Below are 15,255 nucleotides of genomic sequence, written 5' to 3' on the forward strand. Positions count from 1 at the left end.
CTGAGCATTGTACGAAACTTTTGACACTTCTGCTATTCTTCCCCAAAATTAAACATGTTAAATTGGGCTGTTAATTTTCAATTTGGACAAAAGAATTAGGATCAAAATTTTTAGGCGTTACTTACCTACGAATGTTAGACATAAATTATAACTACTCAGTTTCGACCGAAAAAAAAACAATGATAACTTCTCAGTTCACCTATAAGTGTTTGAGTCTGCCACTAGAGCTCCACCTTCGTATCAGAAATCAAGAGATCTCTCCATATAAGATAGATGACATTCGGGGCACAAGCTGGTCAGAGGTTCGTCCTCAATAACGCTCGAACTTGTAGACCACAGGGATGCACCATCTTTTTTTTTTTTTTTAATAGACATTCGGCACAGAAAAGAAAAAAAAAGAAAAAAAAATTCCTGGTGGGGTCTCTTCTTTCTTCCCTTTTTGGTCCCTTTTTTTTTTCTCGATCCATTTCTTCTCCCAACCAGATTATGATACAGATTCCTGGTGGGTTCAAGCATCATCATCTTACAGATTTTTGTGAATTACTTCATTAGAGTTGAAAAGAGAGTCGCATGTCATTGAAGCCACCGTAGCTGAAACCACCATTGCTTGTATATTTGAAGATTCACTTTTTTACTACTATCGAGGAAAGCTCTTGCTCGCACAATATTCAAAATGACTAGCTCTCGTACAATTTCGTATCAAATACATGAAACGTCAAACCTATCCACCATCTAACTTGTTTTCAGGTTCTCTTCGTCTGTGATTTTCTAGCTTATTATTATATAAGGATTGATCGGCATTCGTCGAGAACGAACGAATGAATGAATGAACGAACCACCATCGATCTCGCCTCCATCAATTAAACCCTGCAAAAATCAATACTCAACTACGACTACAAGATCACACGCCGAATCAACAACATCTCCAAGTCCCTCATCTGGCTTTCCATTTCGTGGTAATTTGCGGGAAGACTGGATGCACCCGGCGCGGACGGTACTGGAAATCTCACATCCACATCCTCCTGGTTGCTGAGGGAATATATGCATCCTCGTGCTAGGTACTTGAGTTCGCCAGAAAAGATGGAACAATGGAGTTTCTCGAAGACCATAACCACTGGCTGTTGGACGAAATATATGGGTGGCATCCATGTTGACCGTGTTGACTGCGAAGCCAAGGAAACCAGGCAGGCATTCCCCATGTGGTAATCTGGGCTTTATGAGATCAAGCCTTCTCTGCCCATCATCAGCAGGCAAAAACTTGACTTTGGACTCTCACTCCATTGTCGCACCAAATGATTCCTTCAAATAGTTGGGAAAAGCATGTTAATCGAATTGGAACAAATGAAACCAGACTTTAAGGCATGATAACACTCTCTTTAAGGAATTATTTATCTCACAACGTTGCTAATGATTACCAGTAAAAACCCTCCACAATACAATAAAATCTCAAAATGAGAATGTCATATAACAATGCTGATATTTCTCCAAGAACTCTCAAAGGGAAACAACTGAAAATAGTTGTTGTATTTCTCTTGAAAGAAAACAGAAATGGAAGTTGAAGTTACAAATCGAACAGAAACGTTTAGTAATTTATAGAGAAAATGTTTGAGCCGACGCAGCTTTCAAAAAGTTGTAAAAGCATCTAATAATTGTTAGGCAGAAAATAACCGCCAATTGAACAGATACACACTCGTATCCTTGAAAAAATAAAATAATCAGCAAGTGGGACAAGGCACCTCTTGGAATTTTTTTTTTTTTTTTTTGCAAACAAACTACTAACAATCTTACCAAGGATGAAGCCTTTTTTCTGGTAGATCACCGATCCAATACTTATGTACATGCAAGGCTGGAGTATGTGAGACATTATCGATGGATGCATGTCAAAAAGGGTTTTCAAAGATGAGGCATCACAATGGTATTGCTTTGAAGCACCGGAAGGACAAGCAAGAAAGAAGAAGAAATTTTGTCGGCTAAGGCGTGGTGCAACAAGAGATGAAGGGCCCTATAAATAGGTAAATACGTAGTCATGCTCATTATCGGTGTGGATAGACTCGAACAATTTGCATTTATCACATTCCCATACTAAGAAATATTATCAACGGCAGGTTTGTTAGAATTGATGTTCTCTAGTAACGCGACCATATACATTCGCTCGGTAATTATTTAATTAAAATGTCGATGATTTTGATGGATGGAAACGTTGATGGTAATTTCATAATACCGAAAGTACCTATTACATGTTTTTGATAAAGCCTAAAAATGTGTAGATAAAATACTATTTACTACCGAAAGTTATAGTTCACTAAATCAGGCTCACATCTCTTTTCTATTTTTAATTAAAGTAGTTGCACTTAGCGTTGATTGGAAAGACTCCTTCATCTAGCATACATATGGTCTGATATGTCTCTGAATGAGAGAATTAACATTGTCTGAGCTAGTAAACAAACAACTGCAGAGGAATAATTTTGTCTTTATAATTATCTACTGGGTAACCGCGAGCATTGCACGTGGCAGTTATGTTCTCCATATTTAACAACTGTGTTTTCAAGAAAATATGCAACTCTTATATGAATGGATATGCCGTTCTACTTAAAAAATGTTACCCTTAACAAGAAGACATAATTATGTTAAGGGTTAATACTATGAAAAACCCCAAATTGGTACAAGCGTGATAAATTTATCCCAAATTATTTTTTTTTACTACCGAAAATCCTAAACTGGTACATATGTGACAAATTTATCCCAAACTGGTACATATGTGACAAATTTACTCTCCGTTAGTTTTCGTTAAATCCAACCGTCAAATTGCTAAGTTTGATGGCATGTGACAATTCACGGATGTACTAGTTTAGGATTCTTACCCTCTGTTTGTTAGAGTTTTATCAAATTGAAATTTTTCGTGGTATCAATCCAATTTAGTGAAGCATAAATTTGTCACAGGTATACCAACTTGGGGTTTTTCTTGATTAAAAAATTATTTTAGGGTAAATTTATCACAAAAGTACCAATTTAGGGTTTTTGGTAGTCAAAAAAATAATTTTGGGTAAATTTATCACATATATACAAGTTTAGGGTTTTTCATGGTATTAACCCTTGTATTAACTAACACTGAAATGCATTAGTTTGTAATTAAAAAAAACCAATATATAGACTGAAAAGTCATAAATTGCTTTCCACATTATATCTCATGATTGTTACATCGATACAAAAGATAAAAGGTGCTTTTTAAATAAGATCGGAAACGACTTAAATCGGTTGTTAATTAATTGTTTTAAAATCTAACCTTAATTTTAAGCTTGTATGTTGTACACAAAAAATAATGGTAGAATGATTCTACACGAAAACTATGTTGTACGGGCATGATCCATTTTTAATTCCGTTTATATTATAGAATAATGAAATATTTATGACTCATTTTATTTGTCATGCAAAGTGTCAAATTATTGAAGCACCTAGTAATGCAATTATATATTTTGAAATTATATTTATTGTATTAGTAAAATAGCGAATGCAACTCTCTTTATTTCTATCTTGCACACTTATATTCCATCTCATTGTACAAAACAAACTGTTCTTTCATAGAATAAGAAAAGATCTTTCTACTAAATAGTATTCTGAGATTTTGGTAAATACATATATAAATTTGGAATATGAAACATCATTCTGAATAAAATTAAACATAAGGAATTGAGCTGTTATTTCTTAATTCGGACAAAAAAAAAATCGGATCAAAATTACGACATGACCTAGTTGTGTCTTACACTTTTTATTTAGAGGTGGTCATTATGCAGGCCCAAATAGATCCGGGCCCGAAGTTAAGCCCAATGTATTGTCCAAGGCCCATACATAATTTAACACATGATGACGAGTTTCGGGTGGCCGGACAATGCGATGATCGAGTCTTTTAATGGAAGGCCATTGTTCAAACTTTGCCCATTTGGACCAAAGTTGGGTGAAGCGGGCCACTTGTCCGTGTATCCTGTTTCGTATAAAATGTCGAGAAATCGCTCCCCCATAAGGTAGACAATTCAAGATACAAGCTGATCAAAGGTTTGCCCACAACAAAGTGTTGGATCTCGGAGGCGCAGCACTCTGATACCAAAAATTTGAAGAAGGAAATTTGGAAATGAAGTTTATTCACTCATTCTGAAAATGATTATAAAACACATCTATTTATAACCTTAAGATATGACTCTACGTCTACTCTAGACACACGAACGGACATGTCTAGATACATAACATTCAAAGCTATATTGAAAGACTAGAAACAATAAATAGACATAATTTCTAGGTAATAACTCCCTAGATTCCAAGTATCAAGATGAACTTGGGTTACGAAGAGTCTCCTTGAGACTCAAAAAAGTCTTTGACGTTTCCAACAGCCTCCCTTAAACCGAGCTCATCTTGACCATGCCTATCATCCTCTTGAATTTAAGGAAGGAGTCTGTCTTCAACGGCTTCGTGAACATGTCAGCCACTTGGTCTTCCGACTTGCAATGCTGTAGCACAATCTCCTCAGACTTCACTAGATCTCGAATGAAATGATACTTTATATCAATGTGCTTGCTTCTTCCATGAAAGACCGGATTCTTTGCAAGGGCTATAGCTGACTTATTATCACAATTAATCACCGTCGAATGCTCCTGTTTATGACGTAGCTCGCCGAGCATCGAACGTAGCCAAACCGCTTGAGTAGCACAATAACCCGCTGCTATGTATTCTCATTCGCCTTGGACAAAGCAACCACTGTTGCTTCTTTGAGGACCAAGAAAAATTCCATTTCCTAAAGAGAAAACATAACCGGAAGTACTTTTCCTTTCTCCAATATCGCCTCCCCAATCACCGTCTGTATATCCCACAAGCTGAAAATCATTAGAAGAATTGTAGAATATACCATCATCCATAGTACCTTTAATGTACCGAAGAATCCTTTTTGCCGCCCGCAAGTGTGATTGTCTAGGAGTCTCCATAAATCTGCTTACCATCCCAACACTATAAACAAGATATGGCCGAGTAGAAGTTAAATATCGTCGACTCCCAACTAACCTCTTGAAATAAGTGGGATCAACTTCGGAACCACTTCCGTCTTTTGTCAACTTCAATCTTTCCTCCATTGGAGTGCTAATTGGTTTACAAGTAGCCATCTTGAAACACTCAAGAATATCCTTGGCATACTTTTGTTGACAAACAAAGATACCATCCTCCGATTGTGTGACTTCAAGGCCAATAAAATAATACATGAGACCCATGTCTGCCATCTAGAACTCACGAGTCATGGCCTCCCCGAAGTTACAAATCATCTCTTGAAAATCTCCAGTAAATATGAGATCATCAACATATAAGCAAACAATGAGCAACTCACCATTCAAACCAACCTTGACATATAAGGTATGCTCATATGGACAGCGAATAAAGCCATGATGCATGAAATAAGAATCTATTCCCGTATACCGGGCTCGTGGTGCTTGTTTGAGGCCGTAGAGAGCTTTCTTCAATTTATAGACTAAGCCCTCTTGTCCTTTCTTGACATAGCCCTCCGGTTGATCCACATACACCTCTTCCTCAAGTACGCCATTGAGAAATGCGGACTTGACATCCATTTGGTGTATTTTCCAACGCCTTTGAGCAGCCAAGGCAAAAATCATGCGAATAGTATCCATTCTTGCAACCGGAGCAAATACCTCAAAATAGTCAATCCCGGGTTTCTGTTTGTAACACTTGACTACAAGGCGAGCCTTCAACCGATCAATATCGCCATTAGGCTTATACTTGGTCTTATAGACCCATTTCACGCCGATGGACTTCTTGCCTTCTGGAAGAGACGTGAGTTCCCACGTATCATTCTTCTCGATCGCATGTATCTCATCATCCATAGCAGTAACCCAACAATCATCTTGGGAAACCTCCTTGAAGTGTGTCGGATCACAATCCGCAAAGAGAGCAAAATTGATAATTTCTTCATCAGAGGGGGTCATCATCTTTCGACAAAGCACAATCCCTCAAACGAGCGGGTAACACTCGTTCTCGCCGTGGACGTGAAGATGTTTCGACAAGATTTTCGACAAGATTGTCGACAGGATTTTCGACAAGATTGTCGACGGAATTCAATTGAGTCTCTGCTGTCGAATTAGGCTGCATCAAACCCACCGCTGGTTCGGATTGACTATCCGAATTGGGTTGAACCGACTCCTCCTCATCGAGGACAAAGTGAAACTACCTCTTTTCTTCTGTGTTCCACGTCCATTCAGCTTCCTCATCGAAAGTGACATCTCGACCGATAACCACCTTCTTCGTTACAGGATTATACAACCTATAACCCTTTGTGTCATTATCAGAACCGAGAAAGATGCACTTCTCACTCTTCTCATCAAGTTTCTTGCGAAGCTCATTTGGAACATGGGCATAAGCAATACACCCAAACACGCGAAGATGCTGAATCGAAGGGATTCGACCACTCCACACCTCCGCCGGAGTCTTGAACTCAAGACCTTTAGTAGGACATCGATTCAACAAGTAAATAGCACGTAGCAACCGCCTCGCCCGTAAATGTTTAGGCAAATTTTTGGAATGGAGCATGGTACGTACCATATCGATAATAGTGCGGTTTTTTCTTTCCGCTACTCCGTTCTATTGAGGAGTATACCGTGTTGTTAATTGATGCTTAATGCCGCACTGCTTGAAGAAACCATCTCCAACCAAGTATTATGTGCCACGATCAATTCGAAGAATTCGAATTTTGTGCCCACTTTGTTTTTCTACATAGGCTTTGAACTCCTTGAAAGCATCGATGGTATCCGATTTTTGCTTCAAGAAATAAACCCATGTTTTTCGACTAAAGTCATCGATAAAGGTAACAAAATACCTGTACCCCCGATTCGACGACTCACCGAGCGGTCCACAGAGGTCGGAGTGTACTAGCTCCAACGGCCTTGAAGCTCTCCATGATTTTCCCGAAGGGAAGCTTTCTCTGCATTTCTTCCCAATAACACATGGTTCACATATCTCCTTCGGAGAAGAAATTTCGGGTAGTCCACGTACCATCTTCTTTTGAGACAACAACTTCAAGCCGTCGAAATTCACATGTCCGAACCGCTTGTGCCAAAGCCATGTCGAATCTTGCACTGAGGCACTAAAGCATGACGTAGCATAATTAATATACAAAGGAAAAAGTCGATTTCGAGCCATTTTTACCTTTGTAATCAGCCCTCCTTTGCCATCATGAACCGTGCAAAGTTCATCCTTAATGGTCATGTGATAGCCTCGCTCAAACAACTGTCCCATGCTTAGGAGATTTTCTCGAAGACCGGGAACATAATGGACGTCGGAAATGCTTTGTACCGACCCATCTTTTGCCTTGATTTTAATTGTCCCCTTTCCCATAATAGGAACTTTGGTATTATTTCCGAACCTCACCTCCGAACAAAAGGTGTCATCGAATTTCGAGAACAATTCCTTCTCGCCGCACATGTGATTGCCGCATCCGGTGTCTAAGTACCAAACATTCTTCCGGTTCTCCACCGCGTAATTACATGTGAATAAAAGAGCATTATCTTGCTCACCGTCACCATCGACATGTCTATGACAAATCTTGCTACGTTTGCATGAAACTTTTGACCGCCGGTCTTCCCGCTTCGACATTCGGATTTATAGTGCCCGTATTTTTTACAATTAAAACACCGAATAAGGGACTTATCTTTTCGTTGTCCGGCATACTTCTCGTACCGCTTTGGATCTTTCTTTTGATTAGAAAGATTCTTCTTTTCACCGGGCAACACCAACCGGCTTTGCAAAGCTTCTTCCACTGTCTTGGATTTCTCCTTGCGTCGCTGCTCGTGCATTTGTAGAGAGCCCACCAACTCATCGACGGACAAGATGGAGAGATCCCGTGACTCTTCGATGGAAGTCACAATATATTCGAACTGCAAAGTTAGAGTTCGAAGAATCTTTTCAACAATCTGTTGATCAACAATAGTCTCACCATTGGCCTTCATTTGATTGACAAGAGCCAATGTCCGTGAGAAATAGTCAGAAATGGACTCCGACTTTTCCATCCGAAGGAGCTCGAATTGTCGACGAAGAGTTTGAAGCCGAACCTTCCGGACCTTCTCAACGCCTTTGTATATGTTGGTGAGAGTGTCCCAAGCTTCTTTTGCCGTCTTGGAATTCGCCACTTTTTCAAAGATTGACGAATCTATTGCTTGAAAGATGTAAAAGAGAGCCTTACGATCTTTCTTACGATTTTCTTTTTGCGTCCTCTGCTCCTCCGTTGTCAAATCTGCCGGCCCTTCTGGCTCCACGAATCCTTCTTCTATAATCTCGGTCAGCTCCCGAAACCCGAATAGCACCTCCATCTGGATCTTCCAATGCTCAAAATTCTTCCCATCGAACCTTGGGATTTGAGGTTGGACCATCCCAAGCACCACTCACGAAGCCATCTCACTTGAGAGTAGCTTTCACAAAACTTAGCCAAATCAAGCAACCGCCAACCGGCTCGATACCAAATGTTGGATCTCGGAGGCGCAGCACTCTGATACCAAAAGTTTGAAGAAGGAAATTCGGAAATGAAGTTTATTCACTCATTCTGAAAATGATTATAAAACACATCTATTTATAACCTTAAAATATGACTCTACGTCTACTCTAGACACACGAACGGACATGTCTAGATACATAACATTGAAAGCTATATTGAAAAACTAGAAACAATAAATAGACATAATTTCTAGGTAATAACTCCCTAGATTCCAAGTATCAAGATGAACTTGGGTTACGAAGGGTCTCCTTGAGACCCGAAAAGTCTTTTGACATTTCCAACACAAAGATCGAACTTGCAGACCGCATTAAAGACCCCGATCCCTTTTACCATTGCTCACGCATTTGATAATGACAAAATTTTTACTCCCGAAACGGATATTCGTTTGCTAACAATATAAAATTTTTACGGTTAGGCGACCAATGGATAGTGATCGGTGACGAATGAACTGCGCCCAAGGACCGAAGACCGGCGGCCGGCAAATGGCGATCAAGGATCGAAGACCGGCAAAAAGTGATCGGGGTCAGAAAATCGGCGGACGAAGACCGACGACCAATAGTCGGCGATCGACGATCGGTGGAGGTGACCAGCGGTGGTCGCCAACGAGCCGAGACAAGCAATCGAGGGTTAGCAGACGGAGATTGGGGGCCGGAGGGTGGGGACCGGCAAAGGGCAACCAGGGATTAAAAACCGACAACATGGGGACTGGATATTGACAGCCAACGGATGGCGAACGGCGACAAGGATGCGAGAGAGGCGATTAGCAACGAACAGTGACCGATAGCAATCGGTGGCACGAGTGAGCAATAAGAGAAATTCTTATTTATATTTCCGATTTCTGTTCCAAACCTATGTCTATGCCAAAATTTTGTCTTGAAAATAGAAAAATAAAATTACGATACCAAATGGATTGCTATTCTAAATATGTTCTTCGAAAAAAGATAAAAAATAAAAAATAGAGAAATAGAACCATCATCAATGCGGTGCCCTAAATATGGTAGTCAAAGAGCGAGCCATCCCGACGGAGGTTTCTAAGCCTTTGTAAGTGGGGCTAAGCAGAAGAGAAGATGCCGATAGGCAGTTCTTGTACATAAGAATTCATTCTGATTTTCATTTATTAATATCACACACACGAAAGACAAAAACAAATAATTTTTGGGAAAATAGGCTTAAGTAACTAATTTTACCTTCTGACCAGAAGAAAAAACTAAATTTTACCTTCAAGAGGAAAATGAATGGAATAAATTAAAAGTTCAATAACTAATTTTGGACAAAAAAAAATTGGGCATAAAAAGGAGTCTACTGTGCATTAACCGATTTAATTCTGATTAACTTACTCAAATCACAAGAAATTTACTGAAGATGGAATCAAAATCCATATATTTCTATCCTGTTTTTGTCACTTGTATATTTCTAAATCGATAAGTTCAAAGGAACAATAATCTTTCGAAATTACTATTATTTCTTTTCTTCTCCAATAATTCGACATGCCGATTTCCATTTTTATTTCCGCGACACGATAATTAATTGGGCATGCCAATTTCCACTTTTATCTCCGCAATAACGAAAATTAAAATAAAATTAAAAATACTGGCAATTCTCATAAAAAGGAAACCAAAAAACAAAATTTCCCTGGTGGGGCCTCTTCTTTCTTCTTCTTTGTCTTTTTGGTCCCTTTTTTTTTTTTTTTTTCTGACCCTGCCACCGATCTCTTTACACATCGAAGGGCTCTAAGATACAGATCCCCAGGAATTCTCCCTGGGGGATCTTCACAGGGTTTTCAAGAATGGTTCTCATCTCACGCGACCGCCACTGTGCCAGTCCGTACGGCCTTGTTGCTGCTCTTGGTCGACTCTGATTTCCTCGAAGCCCTAGAGGAGGAGGAGGAAGACGACGATGGCAAACTCTTCCAGCTCTTCTCTTTCGCCTCGTCCATCTCTATCTGTTCTTGCCTGCACTCTTTGCTACAGAACGCCGTGTCGCCCCTGAAAAAGAGAGAGAGAGCCAAAAAAAAAAACACACATCACGATCCGGATCCCGACCCATTTAACAAAAGAAGGCGAAAAATGGTCTTTTGCAGGAAAGGAGCCTTTTTGCATGGTGAAAAGATGTCTGGAAGGGAATCAGATCCATGCCCAACAAGAATACGTCGGAACTGGCTAGGGCTACTGACCTGTACATGAAGATATCGGAGTTGAACCCGAGACGCTTGTTGCAGAGGAAGCAGGACTGGAGGAAGTGGGGCTCGCAGTGGCGATCCTCGCACCCGGCGTAGTACAGCATCGCTGCCCTCGGCGAAGCGGCCATCGATCGCTATCCGAGGCGGCGGCGGCGGGAGGTTAAGCAAGGAGCTGCTTTGAGAAGCTGAGCTGCGGAGGGTTGTCCAGGACTACAAGAGGAAGGAAAAGAGCTCCAGAACCGTGACGAAGAAGAAGAAGAAGATGGAGGAGAAGGCCGTCGGGAGATTGATTGATTTTGGAGAGCGAGCGGGGGAAGCGTAACGATGGAGGTCGGGTGGATTATATAATGACAGGAGGGTGAGGAGAAGAAGAGCTGAGTGTTGCGATCCTCTGTGTCGCGGACCACGCAAACTCTAGAAAAAGGAGTGCATTACCAAAAAAAAAAAAAAAAGTTACAACCTGCCATCATAGTATTGGAAATTACAATTTTTCTCATTCAGTTACTTTCTAACGAAATTCTTTTTTATTAATTAGGACTTTCATGACATTTATTGAGCATATTAAATAAGTGATTATTCGATATTCAAAAGCACGAAGATTTTTCGTGTCAAATTTCGCACCTCAATTTTTTCTATTGATTACGTAATAAGTGCCTCCTTGTACTTATTAATGAAATTCAAAATAAAATGGAAGGTGGTTTTTTTTTTTAATCCCCCGATTCCGAGGGATGGAATCCTATTGGCCCGAGGTTTTGAGGAAGTGCGTCATCCATCTGATTTCCTGGAGAAGTCCTCCAAGAATGTGGTATTTACTGCTAGGTCCTCCGTGTGCTTTGGCACTTTTTGCCAAAAAAATAAAAAGAAAAGTTAGATGGCGCTGTTATATTTTATTTATGTCCCCTTTTTTCGACCACTCGCTTTAATATCGATCCATGCAACCTAGACGCTCGCAGCGGAGCAATTATTGTAGTACTAGCTGTAATGCGTGTGACATAGTCCTAGAATCTAGGATTTAATATATATGCTTTGGAGCTTTTGACTCGATCCGACGTCAAAATGTATCGAGAAAGGTGTCGCCCGTTTTTTTTTTACATGACTCGGAGACCTTCATCCCATCCGTTTATTGCAATTGCGCGATCGAGACCCTAGTTCGGTTACGCCTGCGTCCGATTTCGGGTCGATCTGAAAAAATTACTGGGGACAAAACGCATTTCGACCGAAACTACAGGGGCTCAAAAGCAAATCGAATCAGGGGTTGGGGTTCAACGGGTTCACGCTGAAATGGCGTGTAGGCGAGAATTTCCCTGGTGGCGGGTTTCTTTCCTCGGGCCAATGGGGGGACCCCACGGAGCCCTGTCGGGGCCCCACAGCAACAAAACCGGGACTCGGAGCTGACGAGGATCGGGGCCCACGCGGCCCCTCCGACAAAAATAAATAAATAAATAAAACAAAAGCGAATCGAGACTCGAAAGTAAGAAAAGTATAAAAGAAGACGGGAGAGGGAGGGGCCCACCTGACGGGCGACCACGGTGTCGCCACTTGCCGAAGGTCCTTGTCCCGCGGGCCCGGGACCGCTGCCCGTGTCCCCCGGTCAGTTCCTGCCCGGGACACGTGGGAGCGCCAGCTCGAGAGAGGGGGCGCATGATTTTGTCGCACGTGCGACGTGGCCTCTGGCGAGCTAAGCCTGTTGGGTGCGTTGAGTGAGAGCGACCATGCTGTGGTGTCGCCTACCGGGCTCGCGTGGCGACCTCCAGTCGCGATCGGGAAAGGCCGCTTGAATTGACGGCAGATGATGATGCCACGTCGTCTCAACGTCCATTTAACGTCTTTGTATGTGGTTCAGTTCAGGCACTTATTTTCTTGGCCACCCGTGGAGTTCAATTATTTGCGAGACGACCCTTGACATTAAGGACTCGGCTGATAATTCATTTCGTTGAACCGGGCCAAAAAAGAAAAACACGTATTAAGTAACGTTACGTGTCCATCGTGCATCTCCGATTTATGAAATTAATCAATAAACTAAGGGGGAAATTAAAAATTATAAGATTAATCGATAAATAAAGGCAAAAATTAAAAAATGTATTACGTGTCCTACACCCTCCTCGATCGAGACCGATTTATGGAGTTAATCTATAAATTAAGGAAGGAAATTAAAAATTAAATATTTAAAGAAAGGTGGGTCTTACTTAAAATCTACAAAAAAAAAAAATTTTTTAACCCAATCACATATCATGTTGGTTTTCATAATTCAATTTTCAGTACACCTCTTTTAAAATATTTCCCTTTGCGCACCCTCCAACTACAAGCCAAAGCAGCCCGACGTCGAAGCACGAGCGGGTCCACACGTGCGGGCTGGGGAACGTGTCAGTGACTCGACGTCGACAAAGCATCACTCTCGGTCTTGGCACGGTTTGCCCAGTCAACCGACGCGAGTCATTAGTTTATTTTGTCGATGTTCTCTCAGATTTAATCACCCTTTTTAATTTCAATTTTTTTTTGGTGATTTAGACATGTGTAGCACCAAAGAAGAAGGCAAATTGGCCTTTGTCAACGAGACGTTTGATTATATGGCTGAGAAATGATTTTTTTTTAATGGTGACTAAGACTAAACGACACGTCTAAGTCTGAATAAACCGAACTACAGAAAACGAAGTTGACTAGAAGTAATACTCTGTAATGATTTCACCGAAAGCGTTCGACTCGACCAATCTTTAATAATGCACGTAATTCATTCCGAGACCAAAAATAGGACCTCTGAAACTACTCTAGCCGAAAGAACTTTATAGTAAGATATAGAATCTGATGCATTCACGTGATCGGTCTATAAGAGTGAAGTTAATGAGGTTGAAAATTGTTGATCCTAGGGCTCGAACTTTCAATAACAGCCATAACTTGGAATCCAAACTGTGGAAGTACTCCTTTTTCTGCTTAGTTCGAGCTGCCGCCTTCGTTGAGTTTTTCGACTTTAAGAATTTTGTTTTTGGAAATATGCTTTTACGTTAGTCTTATGCTATGCGTTGCTGAATTTGCGCTACTCATTCAAACATCTTGCCAAATTGATCTCAATATAGCAATTTCAAGGATTTAAAGCTACGTTTGGTGACCATGATAAAAGTTGGACTATTATAAAAATTTATCATTTATTGTGTTTGGTTCATGTTCAAGATAGAATATAGTCGGATATAATAGAGATATAGCCCGGAAAAAAATATCTCATTGTGGAGATAACATAAATGTGGATAAGATTTATTATCTTCATGGCATAAAAGCTATTTTTCTAGAAAAAAAAATTATTAAAATAAAAGACTAAAAAAAATTAATATAATATAGTAATTTAATGTAAAATAATATTTTGATTGTAATATAAAAAATAAAAATAAAAGAAAAATAATAATGGACAGTATCCTTTTTTTTTTCCTTTTTTCGTATATATATTTATTTGAATTTGTTTCTATTCTATGATATATATTCTCTATGTATATAAATATTCAGTATCTATATTAACTACATATTTTAGGTATATTATTATAGTTACCCCAATTTTAAATAATTTCAAACTTGAAACGACTATAGTAGTAAAAGCTAGTTGCAGAAAAAATTTAAACTCAAATGTGAATAAGATTGATTGTAAAAAAGAATGAATAAGATTGGCCGTAAAAAACAAGTTTTGTATGTATGTATGTATGTATGTATGTATGTATGTATGTATGTATTGTAGAGCTCTCAATTGAAGAAGGAAAATTAGCTAGATTGTCCTGATAATTAATATGATTGCGCCCATCATCATGAAATGAATTGTCGATTAAAATGGAATTCATTATGTCAAGTATTATTTTAATCAAATTTTAATCATGAATTAGGCAAAATTTTTTAATTATTTTTCCTCTGGTTCATCTCTATACATCTGTAGAAAATGCACAGTTTTATTTTCACTAGTCAAAATTCAAATAATGCTCGAATATAAACTCACACGAAGCTACGTATTATTAGAGAACTCGGTACATATTTTGGATATACTTTCTTCTCTCACATAATATATAGCTACTAAACGAAAGGGGTCCACACCACATGTGAGAGAGAATGAGTATGGTCCAGGCCACCTAGTTATTTTGTGTTTTATGGCGAATTTCTAATAATTTTTTTTGTTTTTTCTCTGTCTTATATCCGATATTCATCTTTCTGACTTTTAATCTACCTCTTTGCAGAGCACGAGAGTCGAACCCCGCACCTATTATGCTAGCGTCCTTACCCTCCCAATCCCTTGCCAGTAGGGCCGCATGCCTATTGGCATCCTTTGAAGTTGGGCATTGAGTGTTTGGCACATTCTCCTACATTTCATTTCATTTCCGAATAATGAAAATAACATTCTTTTTCTAACAAAAAAACATGATAAAATGGCGTTGTAATATTTCCCTTCTCCTTGGTGTATTTTGCACAATCCCTTGCATACACTGTTGTACAGAGCAAGTTGAATGTACTGATGTACCCATATAAGATTTTTCAATAAATAATTCAAGTAGACCACACTATCGAAAGGTAGAAG

General features: G+C 39.7%; 1 protein-coding gene across 1 annotated transcript; it reads right to left on the minus strand.

Moving 5' to 3' along the window:
• Positions 1-444: 444 nt before the first annotated feature.
• On the minus strand, positions 445-10,993 carry LOC115729282 (FCS-Like Zinc finger 3-like). The gene is made up of 3 exons (XM_048276021.1): positions 10,707-10,993; positions 10,226-10,518; positions 445-486 (listed from the first exon to the last, which is right to left on the minus strand). The coding sequence occupies exons 1-2, from the start codon at positions 10,838-10,840 to the stop codon at positions 10,332-10,334; spliced, it is 321 nt and encodes a 106-aa protein (XP_048131978.1). The 5' UTR covers positions 10,841-10,993; the 3' UTR covers positions 445-486; positions 10,226-10,331.
• Between the last annotated feature and the right edge of the window lie 4,262 nt (positions 10,994-15,255).

The sequence above is a fragment of the Rhodamnia argentea genome, chromosome 3, assembly GCF_020921035.1.
Source record: "Rhodamnia argentea isolate NSW1041297 chromosome 3, ASM2092103v1, whole genome shotgun sequence".
In the NCBI taxonomy this organism is placed as follows: domain Eukaryota; kingdom Viridiplantae; phylum Streptophyta; class Magnoliopsida; order Myrtales; family Myrtaceae; genus Rhodamnia; species Rhodamnia argentea.